Raw genomic sequence first — 22,970 nt, 5'->3', positions numbered from 1 at the left:
GAAAATTCCCCCCACCCCCTACCCAGACCCTTCTATGAATAGAGCAAAAGCCATATGAAAAAGGGGCAGCAAAACCCTTAGGACATAGGAAAAACCCAGTGCTTTGGGAATGACAGAAGAAAAAAATCCCTCTATCCTTGAGCGAGTGGCAGGAAATAGACTTGGGCCCAGGATTCTACAACATACCGTTAGATGGCTTCTATAACTGAGAAGGAAAGTCTCTCCTGTACAATACCTGCCACAGATCTAAGTCAGTTTTGTTGACTGGAAATAAATTATAAGAAAAGCCCCATCCCAAAGTCTACACAGGACTAAAATTGGAGCTGAGAACTCCCAGACCCCAATTCCAGCCTATAAAATAGCATTCTACTGCTGGGAGAAGGGCAAGAGTGTAGCATGAGACACCTTTGAGATGCAAGCATACTGGGTTAATTGAAAAGCAATAATGGGGCATGAACACTGAGAAAAATTCAGCATGTGAACTTCCATTCTGAATATACGGCAACAGCCTCCTGTAACTACTGCAATTTGAAACCTATAATATGCTTACAGTAACCATAGCAACAACAAAACCTGAATCTGTTTCAACTCCAGAGTGGATCAACTCAATGCTGACACTACTGACCTGATAGGAGAAGCACTGTTCTCCTTTCGTAATATCCAGCATTCAATGAAAAATTATGAGACACACAAAAAGCAAACACAAAACAAAACAAAATGTCAAAAGACAAAAAAAATCACAAAAACAGACTCAGAGATGACCCACATACTGGAACTATCAAGGTGAAATTTTAAATTTTGAAAATAAACATAAAATCCCATGATAAATGTCAAACTAACTGGTACAATACTGAATTCATTACACTAAACTTAAGTAAAAGGCAGGGATATCCATGATTGTAATTCCTAATCAAGATTAATTAGGCAGGTCTAGGAACACTGAGAGGGAAAGGGGGAATATCATTAAGTTTTGTTATATATCTTAGCACTTTTCTCACTGGCCACAATGGATATGTGTAATTTTTAAATAACTTATTTCAAAATAATTCAAGGTCCACCAGAACTTGCAAAAAACAGTACAGAGAGTTCCAGTGCAGCTTTCTTTTCCCAAAGATAATATCTTATCCTTCTCCCAATGATAATCCAACTTCTCACAATGATATCTTATTGTATATGTACCATAGTACATTGCCCAAACCAGAAAACTGACATTGGTACAATGCTATTTAACTCAAAAGATATAGAACTTATTTAGATTTCACCCATTTTTATATGCACCCTTTTTCCCTCTCTCCCTTCTTCCTTCCTTTTCTCCCTCCCTCTCCCTTCTTCCTTTCCTTCCATCCCTCTCTCTCTCTTTTCTTTCATTCCTTCCTTCTTACATTCTTTCCTTCCCTCCCTCCCTCCCTTTCCTCCTTCCCTCCTCCCTGGCATATAAGTCTGTGACATTTTAATATCACCACAATGGGAATACGGAACGGTTACATCACTATAAAAAAATACCCCCTTGTTACCTTTCAATAGTCATAGCCTGTTCCCAAACCTAAATCCTAGCAACCACTGATTTGTTCTCTATCACTATAATTTTGTCACTTTGGGACTTATATAAAAATGGAATCATATAAATTTAACCCTTTGAGAATGGCTTTTGCATCATGCCCTTGAGACCCATCTGAGTCATGGGTGTATCAATAGGTTGTTTCCTTTTATTGTTGAGTAATATTCTATTGTGTGGACATTTATCTGTTGACCTACTAAATTTGGCTTCTTTCTAGTTTTGGGCAATTATGAATTAAGTTGCTATGATGATTTATGTACATGATTTGTGTTAAAATAAATTTGTATTTTTCTGAGATAAAGATCCAGGAGTGCAATACCTGGGTTATATGGTAAGTATAAATTTAACTTTATAATAAACTGCCAGTGTTCCAAAGTAGCTGTACCATTTTACACTCCTAACAGCAATGTATGAAAGATTGAATTTCTCCACATCCTGTCAACATTTGGTATATCAGTACTTTTTCATTCTAGCCATTCAATTGGTGTGACATGATATCTCATTATGGTTATAATAAACTTGTAAATTTTTAAAGATAATTTTAATTTTAAAAAGTTTTAAAAATAGTGAAGTCAGAGTTTAAGATTTCAGCTACCTTTTGTCAAACATTCTGCTTCAATAATACTGGAACTGAGTACAGGAATCTGAATTCAAATAGTCATACTGTTACTCAATTACTCTGCTCTTGGATAATCTATCTTGAAGAACTAATGCACACTCAAAAAATTTATCCCTCATGCATCCTTTCTAAGGAAATTACTAGAGAATGTGCTCCATCAAAAGGAAAGAATAAACCAAGAAGAAGAAAAACTGAATCCAGGAAACAGGAGATTCAATAGAGAAGAAACTAAAGGAACCCAAAAAATGAAGGTAGGTTCCAAGACCAGTAATGTGTTGCAGTCCTACAGAGAAACTGGTCCAGATTCTATAAAAGAAAAAGGTAATAATTTTAGGTTACCTAATGTATTTGAATGTATTAACAGAAAATTTATATGTCTAATAGAGAGTATATGTATGTATTAGTAATATAGAATATACAAATTAAAAATCTAGACAATAATCCTGAAAAAGACAAAATATTGAGAGAAAAAAAGGAAATCTGTTTTTTCAAGGACTGTAAAGGGTCTGAGATTTTTACCCTACTTGTAAACCAAAAAAAAAAAAAAAAAGCCTGCCACAGTTTCATGCATGTTGGCAAAAGATACAAGAATCCTAGGTCAAGGACAAAAGACTTAATTCAGGCACAGCAACCAGCATAAACTTTATGCTTGCATGGGTTCCCTTTGCTCCCCAAGTCCCATGGGGGCAGTGAGGATGGGCTCAAGGAGATACTGCAAACATAGTGGGTTTACATCACCTCTGAAGAACTCCAAGCTTAACGAACCCAAATCCTTTAAAATATGCTGCAACTAAAGCTGCCCAACCTTTGCCTCAGAGGAAGACATTTTTATCATGTTGTCAGTAAACATCTCATTTAAAAGTAGATGCTAGCTCTATCTTCCAAGGAATTCACTAAACAAAGATCTTTTACAACATAATTTGGAACAAAGGCTGTTAGTGACTCTACAAGACATATAGAAACACACACACAAAAAAAAAACCATGGGAGAACTGACTCCAAACATGGTTAATTTAGAGGGTCACAACTAGCATTAGTTTTTAAAATATTAAATACAATAAAAAGTGTATACATACTTATATATCATTAGAGTATGTAACCTTTCCTTACTTTTTCTTTTTCTTTTTTTTATTTTTTTCAGACAGGGTCTTGCTCTGTCATCCAGGCTGGAGTGTAGTGGCGCCATCTCACTGCAACATCTGCCTTCCAGGTTCAAGCAATCCTCCTGCCTCAGCCTACCGAGTAGCTGGAAGTATAGGCACATGCCACCATGACCTGCTAATTTTTGTATTTTTAGTAGAGACGGGGTTTCGCCATGTTGGCCAGGCTGGTCTCGAACTCCTGGCCTCAAGTCATCCACCCTTGTCAGCCTCCCAAAGTGCTAAGATTACAGGTGTGAGCCACTGTGCCCAGCCTCCTTACATTTTTGCTTTAGTTTTATATTTATGTGTTTGTATATTAACTGGTTCATGATAGAAAACAATTCTTGCTGAGATGTCTGAATACTATATGGTCATCTATGAATATTTACCAATAATAATGTAAATACCAAACATCGAACAAAAAGGTGAGAAAGCTAAATCTTCATAGTAGGAAGTCAATTAATAATAACTAAAAATGACAAATCAAGAAATGAGCTTTTTATTTAGACATATAAATGCAGACACAGAAGAGTTAAACAAGTTGACTGATTTTTTCCTGTGGAGTAGAAATAAGGAATGGTAGATAAGGAAGCAAACGGCCATTTTTTATTACAACTTTATAGAATCATTTGGCTTTTAAAAATATGTCCTTTATTGGCCAGGAATGGTGGCTCATGTCTGTAATCCCAACACTTGGGGAGGCCAAGGCAGGTGGATCACTTGAGGTCAGGAGTTTGAGACCACTCTGGCCAACACGGTGAAACCTGTCTCTACTAAAAATACAAAAATTAGCCAGATTTGGTGGCAGGTGCCTGTAATCCCAGCTACTCGGGAGGTTGAAGCAAGAGAATCGCTTGAACCTGGGAGGCAGAGGTTGCAGTGAGCCAAGATCACACCACCGCACTCCAACCAGGGCAATAGAACAAGACTCTGTCTTAAAAAAAAAAAAAAAAAAAAAAAGCTTTATTAAAAACCAAAATGTGAAAAACATTTTTTGCTTGCTAAATATGGTTAGATATTTAAATACAAAATATTTTTCACAGAAGTATTCATAGTAGCACAAAACTGCAAGCAAGCTAAATAATCAAGTTTAAAGAAAGTTAAAATTATGATGCATTTGTGCAATGCAAATTATATAGTATTTTAAGAGAATATTTATAAGAACACTTAAGTCAGTCAGGTGCGGTGGCTCACACCTTTAATCCCAGCACTTTGGGTGGCCAAGGTGGGTGGATCATGTGAGGTCAAGAGTTCGAGACCAGCCTGGCCAACATGGTGAAACCCCGTCTCTATTAAAAATACAAAAAAATTAGCTGGGCATGGTAGCAGGCATCTGTAATCCCAGGTACTCGGGAGGCTGAGGCAGGAGAATCGCTTGAACCCAGGAGGTGGAGGTTGCAACGAGCTGAGATCGTGCCATTGCACTCCAGCCTGGGCAACAAAAGCAAAACTCTGTCTCGAAACAAAAATAAATTAAGTATACTGGAGAATGCTTAAGAAGTGTTAAGCAGGGAAAGTAGGACACTAAACTACACCTGTGGTATTAATTCACTCAATAGATATTTATTTATTTATTTAATGGCTACCATGTGTCAGGCACTTTTGTAGGAAATTCAGCCAGGGCTAGTTTTCAGTTGGTATGTATGGGTACAGCCATTCAAATTGTTAACAGCTGGCATCTGTTGAGATTGGTCAATATCTTTAACTTACTGAATATCAATGATTTTAAATGTCATCAGTAGATACAGAAGTGTACAAAGTAAACAAAAATCTCTAACCTAATAGAGCATTAATTCCTATCAGGAAACTAGACACAAAAGTATAATAAATAAATAAAAAATTATCATATAAATATCATCTTACAAAGTAAGACGATGTCAAGTCATCTTGATATATAAATTATCATCTTACAAAGTAAGATGATGTCAAGTACTTTAGAGTAAACGCAAGGAAGGGGACAAAGAAAATGCTGTTGGGGTATGGGCTATGGGTTAAGACATAGAACAGGTTGGTCAGGGAGCCCTTACTAGGCAGGTGGCATTTGAATAGACTTGAATAAGATAAGAAAGTGAGCTGCGTGAACATTTGTGGGAAAAGTCTTCTTTCGAAGTAGGAACAGGCAGTACAAAGTCCAAAGATAAAAGCATGCCTGGTGTGTCTGAGAAACAGTAAGAGTAGTGCACCTACAATGAAGTATGATATAAGGGGACTGCCAGATCAAAAGATCATGTAGGTTTATCCTCCAGTGAAATGGCAGGCCATAGGAAGGTTCTTAGCAGAAAAGTAAGGTGATCTAATTTACATTTTAATAGGATCATTTTGGAGGCTGTGCTGAGAATAGAGAAGGGCAAGGAAAGAAATGGAGACCATTAGGAGGCTTTTGCAATAATCCGGGCAAGAGATGATAGAGGCTTGACGGATAGAAGTAGCAGCGGAAAAGGTAGTAAGTGGCTAAATTCTTGATATGTACTAAAAGTAGAGCCAAGAGAATTTGTTTACAGAGAGAATGTGGAACACAGCAGAAAGACAGGAGTCAAGGCTAACTCCTGGGATTTTTGCCTAAGCCACTGCTAGGTTAAAAGAATGTTCTGTTCAGACAGAGTCTGCAGAATGACCAAGTTTGGGGGTGGGTAAGACCAGGAGTTTGCTTTCTGGTATATTAAGTTTATGTTGTTTATATACACCCAAGTTGTGATAGGCAGCCTCTAGCATGCCTCAAATGATCCTTGCCTCCTGGAATTCATGTCCTTAAGTAACCCATTCCCTTTGAGTATGGGCTGGACTACGTAACTCACATTTTAAAAGTAAGTTTGTATTTTGAAATCATTATAAATTCACAGGAAGTTCAAATGTCCAGGGAGGTCACAGGTACCTTTACCTGATATCTTCCAATGGTTTAACATCTTGTACAATCACATATAACATCTAAATACAACAGTAGAATATCTAAATCTGGCACTGTGACAGAGTCCACCAAGCTTATTCAGACTTCACCACTCTTACATGCACTTGTGTGTGTGTGTGTGTGTGTACTTTTATGCAATTTTATTACATGTAAATTGATATAACCATCACCACAATCAAGATACAGAACTCTTCCATCATCACAAGGATCCCTTTGTAGCCATAACCCTGTTGTCTTGGTGTAAATATTAATCATACGCCTTTTGCTCTCAAAAATGTCTTAAAAATAAACTATATGGTCATTCTACCTATTACCATACTAGCTTGAAAATGACTGCTCTTAATTCAGAACCTATATAGGCCTAAATTCAGATCAATTCATAAATATATATTGTTGAATAAATAAGTAAAACAATGATACCACACTACAAATTCATAAAATCACATTATTTTGTAATTTAAATGACAGAATGTTATTCAACCTCCTCATTTTGAAGATACAAAATACTTTGACAAACATCACACAGTTTGTTCATAGCAGAACAAAGACAAGAACACAGGTCTTTGATACCTGCACCAAATGTTTGTCCTATTTTATAATAGATTACACATATATTTTATTAGCTGTAACACTATCTCCCTGCTTTTCTTATAGTAAAAATGTGGGAGCCAATATTCATGGAATTTCTGAATTTCCCAATTCTGCATAGCTAGTAAATGGTAAATTCACGATTTTTAAATTAAAATCTGTTACTAGAATTATCTTATAAAAAATAACCCACGATCAGCCAGGTGCGATAGCTCACACCTGTAATCCCAGCAATTTGGGAGGCCAAGGCGGGTGTATCATGAGGTCAGGCGTTCAAGACCAGCCTGGCCAACATGGTCAAACCCTGTCTCTACTCAAAATACAAAAATTAGCCGGACGTGGTGGCGGGCACCTATAATCCCAGCTACTCGGGAGGCTGAGGCACAGAATTGCTTGAACCTGGGAGGCAGAAGTTGCAGTAAGCCAAGATCACACCACTGCACTCCAGCCTAGGCAACAGACAGACTCCGTCTCAAAAAAAAAAAAAAGTTAATAAAAAAATAACCCACAACCATACTCCATTGTCAATAGAAGGTATCCATCTGGGCATATCAAAGATAGTACATTAACATGGCTGCTATAAGAAAAAGGCTAATAACTCATCTCAATATATGATTTCATCTCTTTTTTTTTTTTTTTTTGAGACAGTCTCACTCTGCTGTCCAGGCTGTAGTGCAGTGGCGTGATCTCAGCTTACTGCAGCCTCCACCTCCTGGGTTCAAGCAATTCTCCTGCCTCATCCTCCTGAGTATCTGGGACTACAGGCATGCACCACCACGCCCGGGTAATTTTTGAGTTTTTAGTAGAGACAAGGTTTCACCATGTTGGCCAGGCTGATCTCGAACTCCTGACCTCAGGTGATCTCCCTGCCTCAGCCTCCCAAAGTGCTGGCATTACAGGTGTGAGCCACCATGCCCGGCCTCAATAAATGATTTCATCTTAACAAAATGTATTATTACTTACTATTAAGTACAATAAATGCTGCTTGCCATTTACTTAGTCTCTTAAAAGAGCTTATCTTGCAGTATGCTACAAACTGCAAAGGACAAAATGAACAAACAGAAGCTCTTTTATCAATATGTTTAAGCCAGTAGTAAAAACCAGAATTCCTGTAGTGGTATTGTCCAGTTTATAAACTAAGAAATGTTAGCACAAAATAGAAATCCTTCTATAGAGTTTTAGTTGGGCACAGGTAGTGATTATTAAGACAATATTATAGCAAAATAATTCCATGTTATCCATGTCTTGAACATTGTGGATAATAAATACCTTGACTTCAACTAGGATATATTAAAATAGATTTTTTATTTAAAAAACTGGTTGTATAATATGATATAAATAATGTGCTAAATTCCAAGGGACTAGCATCATAAAAATTATGATCCCTTATATCCAAGAAGTTTCTGATTTATGGAAAATGACATTTAAATAATCAACTAATAATGAAGACAGAAAAACGTAAAATCATAACAAAAGCAAACACCAGAAGAAATTAAAGAACATGACACATTTAGGAAACTCTTAGTAGCGGGAAATATCTGCGGTTTATCAAAGAGAGAGAAGTAGTTCAAGAAGAAAAAGAAAAAGAAAAGTAGGGTAAAACTGTAGTATGGAGTCCTAAATTCCATACTTAGAGGAAGCTTGAATTTTCATTCCACAGGCAACAGAATGCAACCAAAGGTTTTTATTTATATAATGGTTATTCCACTCTTGTTCTTGAGAATTACTCTCTCTGTAATATCTAATGCATTATTCTTCTTGTTCTCACTGTATTCAAAGTACTACTCCATTACTGCTGTGGAGAACTCAGTGAGTCTGCTATCTTTTATCAAAGTCTTTCTAACAGGTTGTTTTAAAGGGCTTTTCTTTAATTCCTATGTTCTCCAGTGGGTTTTTTTCTCCTTTATTATAATGAGAATTCATTTGGAATTCCTAGATCTGAGGTTTTTGTCATTTGATAATTCTTAAAAATGTTAGTCATAATTTCTTTGTATCTTGCCTTTTCCCCATTCCCTTTGCTATCTTCTCTGAAATTCTGAATAGATTTATTTTAGCTCTTTTCCTCTGTTTTTTGTGTCTTTTAACATCTCTTTTATAATTTTCATGTATTTGTCTTTCTGGCTTCCATTTTCATACTTGCTTCCGATCTTTCAGTTTACTAATATTTTCCTAGACTGTAATCTGCTGTTCAATCTATTTGCTACATGTTTAATTTTGGTTATTTTATTTTAAATTTCTATAAGTTCAATCTAGTGATTGAATTAGATTTGACTAAACATGATTGAGTGGATTTTAAGTCATTTTTAGTCAGTTTACTTGCTCTTGTTTTTAAGCCTCTCTTTTTCCTAAAAGATAATAAACATGCTTATATCATATTGTGACAGAGACATTAAAATATCGGAACTATTTGTTGAACTATATGATTTTGCTGCCATATGTTTTTGCTGACTTTCATTACAAGTGCCTTTTTCTCTTATGTGTTTTCTGATTTCGTTTTCTGTGAGCTCAGGGTCTTTGAAATTTATATATAGAAATTATTAGATGCTTAATGTGAAGACAGTTTCCTTTGGTCTGTTGTCTATGGGCACCCTCAGGGCAGAACCATTTAAATTAAGTCCTCGGCTTTTAGAACCACACATGCAGCAAAAATTCAGGCTACCTATGTGGTTCTAAGCTTGCCTGAAAGCTGGCTGTGGATAATAAATTCTCAGAGATTTTTCCCCCTTCACAGTCAAGAAAGTCAAGTTCCCTTGCTATCTTATTTTTATGAAGGGCTTGCCTCTTGTTCACCTAAACACTAATGGTGTGATCATCAAGAACAGTAGTTTCAGAAGAGGATCTCTCATTATAATACTCACTGGCATAAATGCGCTCTTAGTTCTAACTCCTATCTGTCTTGCCCTCGCAGCCACTAATACAGAAGATCAAATTCACCAAGATTTGACAATTTTATTCAGAGTGAAAGAAAACTTCGGGCAATTACTTTTTTCCCATTTTTTTTTAATTTTTTTATTTCTACTTCCTTTGCGGCCTTTGCAGATTCCTTATTTTACGGCTTTCTCAAGAGTCTATTTTTTAAAAACTCTTAAAATATAAATTATCGGGCCAGGCACGGTGGCTCACGCCTGTAATCCCAACACTTTGGGAGGCCAAGGCAGGCGGCTGAGATCAGGAGCTCAAGACCAGCCTGACCAACATGGAGATACCCCATCTCTACTACAAATACAAAATTAGCGAGGTGTGTTGGTGCATGCCTGTAATCCCAGCTACTTGGGAGGCTGAAGCAGGAAAATTGCTTGAACCCGGGAGGCGGAAGTTGCAGTGAGCCAAGATCGTGCCATTGCACTCCAGCCTGGGCAACAAGAGCAAAATGCCGTCTCAAAAAAATAAATAAAATAAAATAAAATAAATAGATAAATAATCACCGTCCTTTTTCATTATTTTTATCAGGAGGGTCACTCAAGATATCTATATCTTCTTACATTGCAGAAAATGCAAGAATTAACAATGGTTTTTGAGTAGAAAAGTGTCACCTATGTTTCAGAATGATAGCTGATGGCAGCATGACAACTGCTTAAGAGATGAGAAACTGAGGATGAAATAATTAGTTAGGAGGGTACTACTATCATCTAGATCATGAACTTAATATAGGATAGACAATAAAAATCGCAGAGAAGTCTGGGCACAGTGGTTCAGGCCTGCAATCGCAGCACTTTGCGAGGCCCAATTAGGAGGCCTGGCTTGAGGCCAGGAGTTTGAGCCCAGCCTAGTCATCATAGCAAGACTCTTGTCTCTCCAAGAAATTTAAAAATGAGTGGGGTGTGGTGGCATGCACCTGTAGTCATAGCTACTAAGGAGACTGAGGCAGAAGGATCACTTGTGTCCAGGAATTGGAGGTTACAGTAAGCTATGATCATACAACTGCACTCCAGCCTGGGCAAAAAGAAACAGCCTGTCTCTTAAAAAAAATAAAATAAAATAAAATAAAATAAAATAAAATAAAAAACAGGCACAAAAATAGGAAAGAAATAACCACCGCATTCCTGTCAAGACCAAATGCTGAATTGCTTTTTGGTGGGGGAAAGCTTGAAAGGATATGAAGATTATGTCAACTGTCTTAGCCTACATGCCTAGAAGGATGGTAGTACCATTAATTGATAAATGTTAATAGACCAATTTGGCAGTAAATAATAGAAAACCATAAAGAATGATTTAAAATATAGGGCTATTTTATCTTGCCCCCCAAAAAGTTGCTGATGATATAGTTGCTTAACATTCTGTCAGTGGCTCACTGGCTAAGAGGTTCAATGGTGTTACAGCCAGCTACCCTTGGCCTTTGTCTCATGACTATACAATGACTGCTGCAGTTTCAGACAGCACGTAATAAGAAGGGGGGAAGGAGTGATGTTTACTTCATCTGCCCTTATCTAAGGGCAACAAAAACCTTTACAAAGATGCCCCTCTTTCCTCCTCCCCTACTACTGTAGATTCGCTTTTATGTCTCACTGGTAAAAAGAAAAGCTGAGAAAGTATTTAACTTTTCCAGTGTCTATAGCAGAGTCATGCAAAGGAGAGTATGACTGGAAATAAATATTGAGTTATAAAGTCAATAGTGTTTGACTCAGATCCTGACTTCTTCTCGGGTAGAAGGCTTACAGAGTCAAATTAGGCATTTGGTTTCAAATTTGCTGTGGTTAAGCAGACATTAAGATATTCGAGTGGAAGAGCAGACATAGAGTCATTAGGACAAAAATGATAGGTGATGCCATAGGAAAAGATGACATTGAGAAGACTACAAAAAAGAAACATCAACTGCTGGTGAGAATATGGAGCAACAGAAGCTCTCATTCATTACTGGTGGGAAAGCAAAATGGTACAACTACCTTGGAAGACAACTGGCAGTTTCCTATAAAACTAAACATATTTTTACATATGATCCAGAAATTGCACTCCTTAGTACATACTCAAATGAGTTGAAAACACCTGGGTCCATACAAACAAAATGCACATGGGTGTTCATAGAAACTTTATTCATAACTTTCAACACTTGGAAGCAACAAAGATGCCTTTCAGTAGATGACTGAATAAATAAACTGTGGTATATCCACACAATTAAATGTGATTTAGCTGGTGCTAAGAGTTTAGCACCAGCAAACCTCCTAGCCCATGAGCCACTGACAGAACATTAAGCAACTATATCCTGATTTTTTTTTTTTGAGCAAGAGAGAAAAAAGCCCTATATTTTAAGCACTTAAAAAAAAAGGAGCTATAAAGCCATCAAAAGATATATGGGAATTTTAAATGCTGCATATTACTAAGTTATAGAAGCCAATATGAAAAGGCTACATATTCTATAATTCCAAATATATGACATTCTGGAAAAAGCAAAACTATGGAAACAGAAAAAAGCTGGTCAGGAGGGACGAACAGGCAGACCACAGAGGATATTTTAGGCAGTGAAACTGTCCTGCATGATACCATAATGACTACATAACATCATACATTTATCAAAAGCCACTCAATGTTCAACACCAAGCGAATTCTAATGTAAACTATGAACTTTTGGTTATAATGATGTGTCAATGTAGGTTCACTAACTATAACAAATGTACCACTCTGGTGCAGGATGTTGATAGTGGGAGAGGTTGTATGTCTGTGGGACCAGTGAATATGTGAAAACTCTGTGTTTTACAATTTTGATGTGAACCTAAAACTACTCTAAAAAGCAAAGTTTATTTTAAAAAATAAGAATAAGGAAATAACTAACCCAGAGAACATTTATTCTTTAGAAATAGACGGAAAAATAAGCACTAACAATTAAGACTAAGTAAGGAAGAGCAAACAAAGAGGAAAAAAGAAATGGGGATATGGTGACAGAAAACTACAGAAAGCCAGTCACAGGAGTAACTGCCTGTAACTGCCTACTTGGCAAGCTAAGGCAGGAGGACTGCTTGAGCCCAGGAGTTTGAGATCAGCCTGGGTAACATGGTGAGAATGAAAGAAAGAAGGAAAAAAGAGAAGAGAAGAGAAGAGAAGAGAAGAGAAGAGAAGAGAAGAACAGGAAGAAGGAAAGAGAGAACTAGTGTGCCAAGAGGGTGGGACCCAACAAGACTGAAATGAGTTATTCTTCTTAGGTTGATTGGGACGTAAAGATAATACATAATAAATATCAAAGTTTTATTAACAATCAGAGCTCTTTTATAATCTAAGGAAGATTCAAGAAATTACATTGGACAGTTCCAATTGTAGGAAGGAAATGTGTGAGTAGGAAGGTAAATTAATAAATTAAAAAGGAGGCTGGGCATGGCAGCTCATGTCTGTAATCCCCGCACTGTGGGAGGTCGAAGTGGAATGATCACTTGAGCCCAGGAGTTTCAGACCTCGTCTCTACAAATAATAAAATTAGCAGGGCATGGTGGCACATGCCATGATTCCAGCTATGTGGGAGGCTGAGGTGGGGGAATCACTTAAGCCAAGGTGGTTGAGGCTATAGTGAGCTGTGATTGTGACACTGCTCTCCAGTCTCGGTGACACAGTGAGACGCTCATCTAAAAAAAATTATAATAATAATGAAAATAATTCTTAAAAAGGGTAGACAGACAGCCAAATCATGAAATGAACTCCCATTCACAACTGCTACAAAAAGAATAAAATACCTAGGAATACAACTTACAAGGGATGTGAAGGACCTCTTCAAGGAGAACTACAAACCACTGCTCAGTGAAATAAAAGAGGACACAAATAAATGGAAAAACATTCCATGCTCATGGATAGAAGAATAAATATCGTGAAAATGGCCATACTGCCCAAGGTAATTTATAGATTCAATGCTATCGCCATGAAGCTAACACGAACTTTCTTCACAAAATTAGAAAAAGCTACTTTAAATTTCATATGGAACCAAAAAGGAGCCCACATAGCCAAGACAATCCTAAGCAAAAGAACAAAGCTGGATGCATCATGCTAACTGACTTCAAACTATACAAGGCTACAGTAACCAAAACAGCATGGTACTTGTAGCAAAACAGATATATAGACCAATGAAACAGAACAGAGGCCTCAGAAATAACACCACACATCTACAACCATTTGGTCTTTGAGAAACCTGACAAAAACAAGCAATCGGGAAAGGATTCCCTATTTAATAAATGGTATTGGGAAAACTGGCTAGCCATATGCAGAAAACTGAAACTGGATCCCATCCTTACATCTTATACAAAAATTCACTCAAGATGGATTAAAGACTTAAACATAAGACCTAACACCATAAAAACCCCAGAAGAAAACCTAGGCAATACCATTCAGGACACAGGCATGGGCAAAGACTTCATGACTAAAACACCAAAAGCAATGGCAACAAAAGTCAAAATAGACAAATGGGATCTAATTAAACTAAGGAGCTTCCACACGGCAAAAGAAACTACCATCAGAGTGAACAGGCAACCTACAGACTGGGAGAAAATTTTTGCAATCTACCCATCTGACAAAGGGCTAATATCCAGAATCTACAAATAACTTAAACAAATTTACCCCCCAAAAAACAAACAACCCCATCAAAAAGTGGGCAAGGGATATGAACAGACACTTCTCAAAAGAAGACATTTATGCAGCCAACAAACATATGAAGAAAAGCTCATCATCACTGTCATTAGAGAAATGCAAATCAAAACCACAATGAGATACCATCTCATGCCAGTTAGAATGGTGATCATTAAAAATCAGGAAACAACAGATGCTGGAGAGGATGTGGAGAAATAGGAACGTTTTTACACTGTTGGGAGTGTAGATTAGTTCAACTATTGTGGAAGACAGTGTGGTAATTCCTCAAGGGTCTAGAACTAGAAATACCATTTGGCCCAGCAATTCCATTATGGGGTATATACCCAAAGGATTATAAATCATTCTACTATAAAGACACATGCACACTTATCTTTATTGCAGAACTGTTCACAATAGCAGATTTGGAAGCAGCCCAAATGCCCACCAATGATAGACTGGATAAAGAAAATGTGGCACATATACACCATGGAATGCTATGCAGCCATCAAAAAGGATGAGTTTATGTCCTTTGCAGGGACATGGACAAAGCTGGAAATCATCATTCTCAGCAAACTAACACAGGAACAGAAAACCAAACACCACATGTTCTCACTCATAAGTGGGAGTTGAACAATGAGAACACATGGACACAGAGAGGGGACCATCACACATGGGGGCCTGTTGGGGGTTGGGACGCTAGGGGAGGAGAAATACCTAACGTGGATGATGGCTTAATGGGTGCAGCAAGCCACCATGGCATGTGTATATCTATGTAACAAACCTGCATGTTCTGCACATGTACCCCAGAACTTAAAAAGTGTAATTAAAAAAACAAAAGCATAGAAAGGCAATATATATGAATTTTCTTATTAAGTTTGATGTCTACGTATTTATATCTAATGCAAATTTATTTTAAAAACATTATATGTTTAAGGCTGGGCTTGGTGACTCATGCCTGTAATCCTAGCACTTTGGGAGGCTGAGGCAGGCGGATCACTTGAGGCCAGGAGTTCGAGACCAGTGTGGGCATTGTGGCAAAACCCCGTCTCTACTAAAAATACAAAAATTAGCCAGCGTGCTGGTGCATGCCTGTAATCTCAGCTACTTGAGAGGCTGAGGCCGGAGAATCACTTGAACCTGGCAGGCAGAAGTTGCAGTGAGCTGAGATCGAGCCACTGCACTCCAGCCAGGGTGACTGAGTAAGACTCTGTTTCAGAATGAAGAAACAAACAAACAAAATTACATGTTCAAAAACATGTTCTTCCAGAAACCAATTTCTTAACATAAGTAGATAAAATTTACTTTAAACAAGAAAATAAGCTGTTTTTTTAAAAAAGTAACTTTCAGAATATGTATACTAGTATCAGTATAATTTAGTCCCTTATCCTGTAGATACCACTGTGTTTTACTTGTTATTAGGGAAAATAGAAAACATAAAAGTAGGAGAAACAGTGCTATGCCTTGCAATTTTTTTTTTTTTTTTTTTTTGAGATGGAGTCTCACTCTGTTGCCCAGGCTGGAATGCAGTGGCACAATCTCTGCTCACTGCAACCTCTGCCTCCTGGGCTGAAGCAATTCTCCTGCCTCAGCCTCCTGAGTAGCTAGGATTACAGGCACCCACCACCACGCCTTGCTCATTTTAGTATTTTTTAGTAGAGACGGGTTTTCATTATGTTGGCCAGGCTGATGTAGAACTCTTGATCTCAAGTGATCCACCCGCCTCAGCCTCCCTAAGTGCTGGGATTACAGGTGTGAACCACCACGCCTAGCCTGCAAAATTATCTAGTATAATTGCATCCTACGTTAAAAAGAATGCTTATAAATGATCACCAAAAATCTAATCTTAGTCTCTACCATAAAAAGTCATTTAGAAAAAAATCTCTGGTTATTAGAACAAATAAAGACATTATTATTAAAATGACACTAGATTATTAAAAAGTATTTCCTTATGTGATAACTGATTTTGCCATAATTATTTTGGAAAGTTTCATGTAATCTATGACCATTAATTGTGATTGTTTTCCCCCAAATATATCTCTAGAACTGTTACCTTTAGGAATTTCAGTGTAATTCAATAAAATAAAGCATGAATTGTTCAGTTTTTACCCTACTCAAGTTGAATTTAATAGTGATATTAATAACAGTACTATTTATAATAAAATACTAAAAATATTATTGGCAAACTGAAAGCGTTAGAGACAGTGAATTGTTTTTAAAGAGTTGTTCCTGACACTTATTAGATACTAAATATTAAATCAGTTAACCAAAAAATGATACTTACAAATAAGTTGTAAAAGATAAATACATTGCTCAGAAAGGAGGCAAACTGTTCACTCACCAGATAGCTTGGTAGTAAACTTATTATTCATAACTCATATGACAACTTAAATGTACATAGTGCTATAATTAATGCATCAAACGAAAAACAAAAACTTCCTGGAAGGTAATTTTTAAAAAATGATTCAAAATAAAGCAAATGTTTTATAAATGACCTAATTTTCAGAACAAATTTAGAGCTTCTAATGAGGAAATATGGCATAAAATTAATAAAAAATTATTCAGTCAGTGTTATGCAAGACAGACCATTTTAAAACAAGCTTAAATGAACACAGATGCTTAAAAAAGATTGAGTTGATCAGTTTTAAAAAATCAATTCTTCCTCTCATCTTCACCAAGAATTTAAGCTAGCTTACTTAATGAACGTTATGAAGGATTAAAAGACAACAGAAAAATTTGAGAATTCTGCAAAAAAAAGATAAGCAACTAGAAAAGATTTTAATATAGTATATTTGTCAGGAGTGAAAATATAGCTACATTGTTTTAAATTAGATAGTAGTCTTCAGTTAGCAGAAATTTCTATCTTATGGGGGTTTAATGTTTGTTTTGAACTTATCTATTTCCAGCCTGGCCAACATGGTGAAACCTCGACTCTACTAAAAACACAAAAATTAGCCAGGCGTGGTGGTGGGCACCTGTAGTCTCAGCTACCCGGGAGGCTGAGGCCAGAAAATCGCTTGAACCCAGGAGGCAGAGTTTGAAGTGAGCCGAGATCGTACCACTGCACTCAAACCCGGGCAATGAAGCGAGACTCGGTCTCAAAAAAAAAAAAAATTATTCTATCTATTTCCTTATTTCTCTCCATAAATAGCACCTATCATTTCATTAAATTAAACAGAAACACACAACCAGAAGTGCCAGAATAAAGATCATGAAATTAATATATACTTAACACACTAAAATTTTTATCTTAGGTGCTGTTTTAAATGGAGACTGCCATATCATATTAAGCCCATTAAATCTGTTCCCTAACACTGACAATAAATTAGCACACATTATGGAAGCTGCTTTTCAAATACTGTTTTCTATTTTGCAAGTATACATTTTAAAAATTATTATTAGTTTTCATAAAATAGTAAATTCCTTGGGAATAATTAGAAATAATCACAGCAATCTATAATTTGTTCCTTTCTCATTTATTGTTTTCATCTATCTAAAGCAAAAAGTGCATTAAACAAATATAACAAAGTTATTATAAGCCTACCACTAAGAATATCAAAATGAAGTTAAATACATTTTGTGGAAAAATCTGACTTCTACCAAATCTTATACTTCTTAGACAGATTAAAAATATTTTCTACATTAAAATGTCACCATTTTCCTCAATTTTGGTACATGATTCCAGCTTAGTGAATTACACAGCTAATGCCATGATATTGCTCTGTAATATGCAGCAAAAAAAACAAATTTAAGACAGCAAAGTAGAATATAACATTCTTGGTAGCAAATCTTTTCTTATTGTACAATAAAAACAATGATGAATCTTTTCTGTTTCTCATGGACTTCTTTTTTTAAACCTTAACAGGTTAGCATGAGAATGCAAGCACCCTGAGGGTAGAGACAACTACTGTGTACAGGCACTATACTGGGAAGTGGGCAAAAGATAAAAAGTAGAATGAAAAGTCAGAAGTACCTTAAGAAAAAAATTAGTAGAATTAAAACCATGTCCTTTTTCATAATCACTCGATCTATATTACAATGAGACAGAACTTTTTGTCATGAAATGTGTATTTCACTGGTTTAAAGTTCTAGTTGAATTTATTATTTAACATCTTTCTTTCTCTTTTATTGTAACATTCTAAGTACCTCTTCATTTCCCAAACACATTCACATATTCTTCAAGGACTGTCAGTTCTGTGAATATTACAAGTCCTTTTAAAAATTATTTTAATAAATATTGATGCAAAGCAAAGGCCCATGATTTAATTTTTTTTTCTTTTAATATGGTCCCTTTTTATTAACTACAAAAGGTAATGATATAAAAAAGAAACAGAATAAACATGTACCAAAAGTTATTAATATACCACCACTCAAAATTCAGAAAATGTGTTGTTTTCACGTACACATACATGAAATAAAATAATACCATAACAGAAGGGTGCTGTATCTGTGTTTAAAGAAGGGGTTGTTGGCAAACACCACAGCTCACTTCTGCTGAAATGTACACAACTGATATATGCAGCACAGAAAGCTGGCACCAAGGACTTACAACCTTAATTTGCCTGCAAGAAGGAACGGAGATTTACCTTCAGAGCACGTTCTTGATTGTTTTCAGCAGTCAGATGTCTCATGTTGTTTGCTGAAGTCTGGTTCTGCTCTTTCAGATGATGAAGCTCCTGCTCTAACCGTTTGCACTGCCACAGGGGAAGAATCCCATTAAGTAAAGGAGTTATAGCATTTTTTTCACCAAGCCACATGAATTAATGTAAATAATATTCTCTAATAGTATTCTCTAAAAGACAAGGTTTTTTTTTTTTTGCAACATGAATGGTAAGTAAAAGTAATGTTAAATACAATAAATAAAAATATGCTTATAGTATTCTAAAAAGTCAATTATAATTTTCAGTTAGTTTATTAATCTGAATGTTATATAAATCACAAAAATACTTTTATAAAATTAAGGTCAAACCATATTTAAAATTATTTTCTTCCTTGACCAAATGGTTCTGATTATCTGTTGGTTGAATAAAAGTGTGCTTCTAAAAATCATATTGGATTCTAAATAAACTACAACATGATATTGTATGATCACATTTTATTAATACTTAAAAATAAAAATTATAAGGTATACATTCAGAAATATTTCCAGTTTTTAGAAATATCTAAGGAAGCAATTTTATAGGGAATAAAAGCAATAGCCAAAGAGTGTCAAGACTTGGAAACAGATAAAGAATTGAGTGTTTTTAATTTCTCCCATTTTGACCAAATTTTACTTTTAAGTAAAAGTGGTAACAGATATATGAAATGACCACTTTCACCTGTTTGGAATACAAGTAAAGAATATAAGAGAATATAAGTAAAAAAAAAAAGTAAAAGTTTCAATGAGCCAATAGAAGCATCTATCTTCAAAAAATTTTTGAAATATCTTGCCATTTGAATACAAGATTTCAATATAAATATGTAAAACACTTCACATAATAATTACACAGGCTATAAAACGGGGTGCTGCAAATCAGGACAATAGGAAGACACATGGGGGATTAAAGAAATAAAGTACTAAACCCATCACTGAGGAAAACGTTAAAAACCATTCCTTAATTTATCTATTTTAAAATTAGAATATTTACAAACTAATAAGGACACATACTGATTTAAGATCTGGAAAAAGTTCTTTCTAGATTATTTGACAAATGGATAGTTGTCATAATGGATGAATAAAAAAATCATTACTTATTATGTTGCAATCATGACGCAGCTATCATCCAAAATGACATTTCTTACTACTCTGATTTCTTCTGCCTCTGACCCAAATAATATTAGGCAGTACGTATCAATATTTCACAACTTTGAGTAATATACAAAATGTTTTAGAAGAAAAAGTCTTACCAGACTCCTGATATTGACTTAGATTGCCGAATGATGTTTGCGTACAAATATGAAATTGAGTATATACACTTCATGCATATATAATACAATTATAAAATCAAAACGCACTTAAAAATAAATAAAATAACCGTAATATCAAGGCATTTCTAATCAACATTAATTTAATTTAGCAGATAGTTTTGTTGAAACTAAATTCTCCAAATATGATAAAATATTGACTTAGTGCAGATTTTTGTACATTGCCATGTCTATTCCATCATGAGCTGTATGATAACTTACTTCACCTATCACATTTTAAAAAATTTACTTGAAAATTTTGTGACACGTATTATGTGGCATTTATTTTCAGGAGACACATGATCTACATATTAAACTGTGTCTCTGTCTTTTATAGCCAGTAACAAAATATTTGGTCAGAATGCAATCAAATCACAGTGTGTGTTACTGAGGACACAAATTATGACCCAAGAAAATGAATGCGGCATAGCACTAACTGCCACGATACAGCAGAGATATCCTCTACTAAATTATCCTTTACATTTTCAATTAAATTTAATATAAAATTATTAAGATTAAAATGTAATAACTAAGTATGATCTATAAGGATTCAAAGGTGGGGCAGATTATTTTGGCTATGGGAGAAAGAATGTTTCATGGAGCTGCTGACATCTGAGTTGGGCTTGTTTTGGGCATGTGATTTTGTAAGCTGACACTGGAGAAAGAAGAATACAGGAGAAAAGAAATGAAAGTAGAAACTTAAGAAGTGTATCTGAAGAAAAAGAGGATGCATGGTCAAGAGTTGTGTGACCATCTATTATTTTCATTCCAAATAAATTAGAAATCACCCAGGAATAGGGATTTTTCCAAACTACATGGTAGAAACATAAAAAATTCACTCATTCATGCTCAAGAAATAAATGCTAAATGTTCTTGTAAAATAAATATTTGCAGCGTATTTAACTACATTAAATGTTTATTTAAATTTTTGTAATCCTATATTATTTCTTCATTTGACATTATCCTTGAAAATCCTAACATATTCCCCACAATTGCATATTTATGTGTAATTTCTACTGGTTTGTTTCTTTTTACTTTTATTAAACTCTGTAATTTTGAAATTTGTTTTGAAGCAATGGGATTGAACAATTTATTCATCAGGAAGTGGCATACTATACTAATTACTGCCACTCTATAATTTCATAAAATAGTTATAAAGCAGATAAAGATCCTATCCTTTAATCACATCTCAAATTTTATTGATATTCTCACCAAATTAATTTCTCAAAATGTTTATATTTTTAATTGTTAAATTTGTCATTTAAATTATACAGAAAGGGCAGGAGTAGCTATGCTTACATAAGACAAAACAAATTTCAAGACAAAAACTCTAAGGAAAGACAAAGAAGGTCATTATATAATGATATAGTGGTCAATTCTGCTAGAGGATACAGCAATTTTAAATATATATGCACTCAACATTTGAGCACCCATATACATATATAGCAAGTATTATTAGAGCTAAAGAGAGATACAGGCTCCAATACAATAATAGCTGGATATATCAACATCCCACTTTCAGAGATGAACATATTTTCCATAAAGAAAATCAACAAAGAAACTTCAGACTGAATCTGAACTACAGACCAAATGGATCTACTAGATAGTTACGGAACATTTCGTCCAATGGCCGCAGAATGCACATTCTTTTCTTCAGCACATGGAGTATTCTCATGGATAGATCATATGTTAGGTCACAAAACAAGTCTTAAAACATTAAAAAAACTGAAATAATATCAAACATCTTCTCTAACCACAATAGAAGAAAACTAGAAATTAATAACAAGAGGAATTCTGGAAACTACACAAACACATCAAAATGAAACAATATGCTCCTGAATGACCAGTGGGTCGGTGGAGAAATTAAGAAGAAAATTGAAAAACTTCTTGAAACAAATGATAATGGAAACACAACATGACTACAGGATACAGCAAAAGTAGTACTAAGAGGAAAGCTTACAGCAATAAGAGCCTACAGAAAAAAAGAAGAAAAACCTCAAACAAACAACCTAACAATGCATCTTAAAGAACTAGAAAAGAAAGAGCAAACCAAACCCCAAATTAGTAGAAGAAACAATAAAGATCAGAGCAGAAATGAATAAATTTGAAATGAAAAAAAAATACAAGAGATCAATATAACAAAAGCCAGACTAAGAAAAAAGGAGAGAAAATCCAAATAAGTAAACTCAAAGATGAAAAGAGATACTATAAACAATATGACAGAAATTCAAAGGATTATTAGTGGCTACTATGAGCAACTATATGCCAATAAGTTGACAAGTCTAGAAGAAATGGACACATTCCTAGACACAAACAATCTACCGAGATTGAGCCAGGAAGAAATCCAAAACCTGAACAGACCAAGAGCAAGAAATGAGATCGAAGCCATAATAAAAAGTATCCCAGTAAAGAAAAGCCTTGGACCTGATGGCTTCACTGCTGAATTCTAACAAATATTTAAAGAACAACAAATACCAATCCTACTCAAACTATTCTGGAAAACAGAAGGACAGGGAAGACTTCCAAACACATTCTACAAGGCCAGTATTATAATACCAAAACAAGACAAAGACACATCAAAAAAAGAAAACTGTAGGCCAATATCTCTGATGCATATTGATGCAAAAATCCTCAACAACATACTAGCAAACGAGTTCAATAATACGTTAAAAAGATCAT

General features: G+C 35.3%; 1 protein-coding gene across 2 annotated transcripts in view; it reads right to left on the bottom strand.

Moving 5' to 3' along the window:
* Positions 1-22,970, bottom strand: part of MIPOL1 (mirror-image polydactyly 1) — a 370,127-nt gene that overhangs the window by 182,107 nt on the left and 165,050 nt on the right. For both annotated transcript variants that reach the window (XM_003263723.2, XM_030813713.1), the window contains one exon: positions 18,935-19,042. In XM_003263723.2, coding sequence (XP_003263771.2) covers positions 18,935-19,042 — 108 coding nt within the window. The remainder of the gene's footprint in view (positions 1-18,934; positions 19,043-22,970) is intronic.

Source organism: Nomascus leucogenys, chromosome 1a, assembly GCF_006542625.1.
Source record: "Nomascus leucogenys isolate Asia chromosome 1a, Asia_NLE_v1, whole genome shotgun sequence".
In the NCBI taxonomy this organism is placed as follows: Eukaryota; Metazoa; Chordata; class Mammalia; order Primates; family Hylobatidae; genus Nomascus; species Nomascus leucogenys.
The sequence above is the reverse complement of the archived record's forward strand: the minus strand, read 5'-3'. Positions and strand labels throughout refer to the sequence as shown.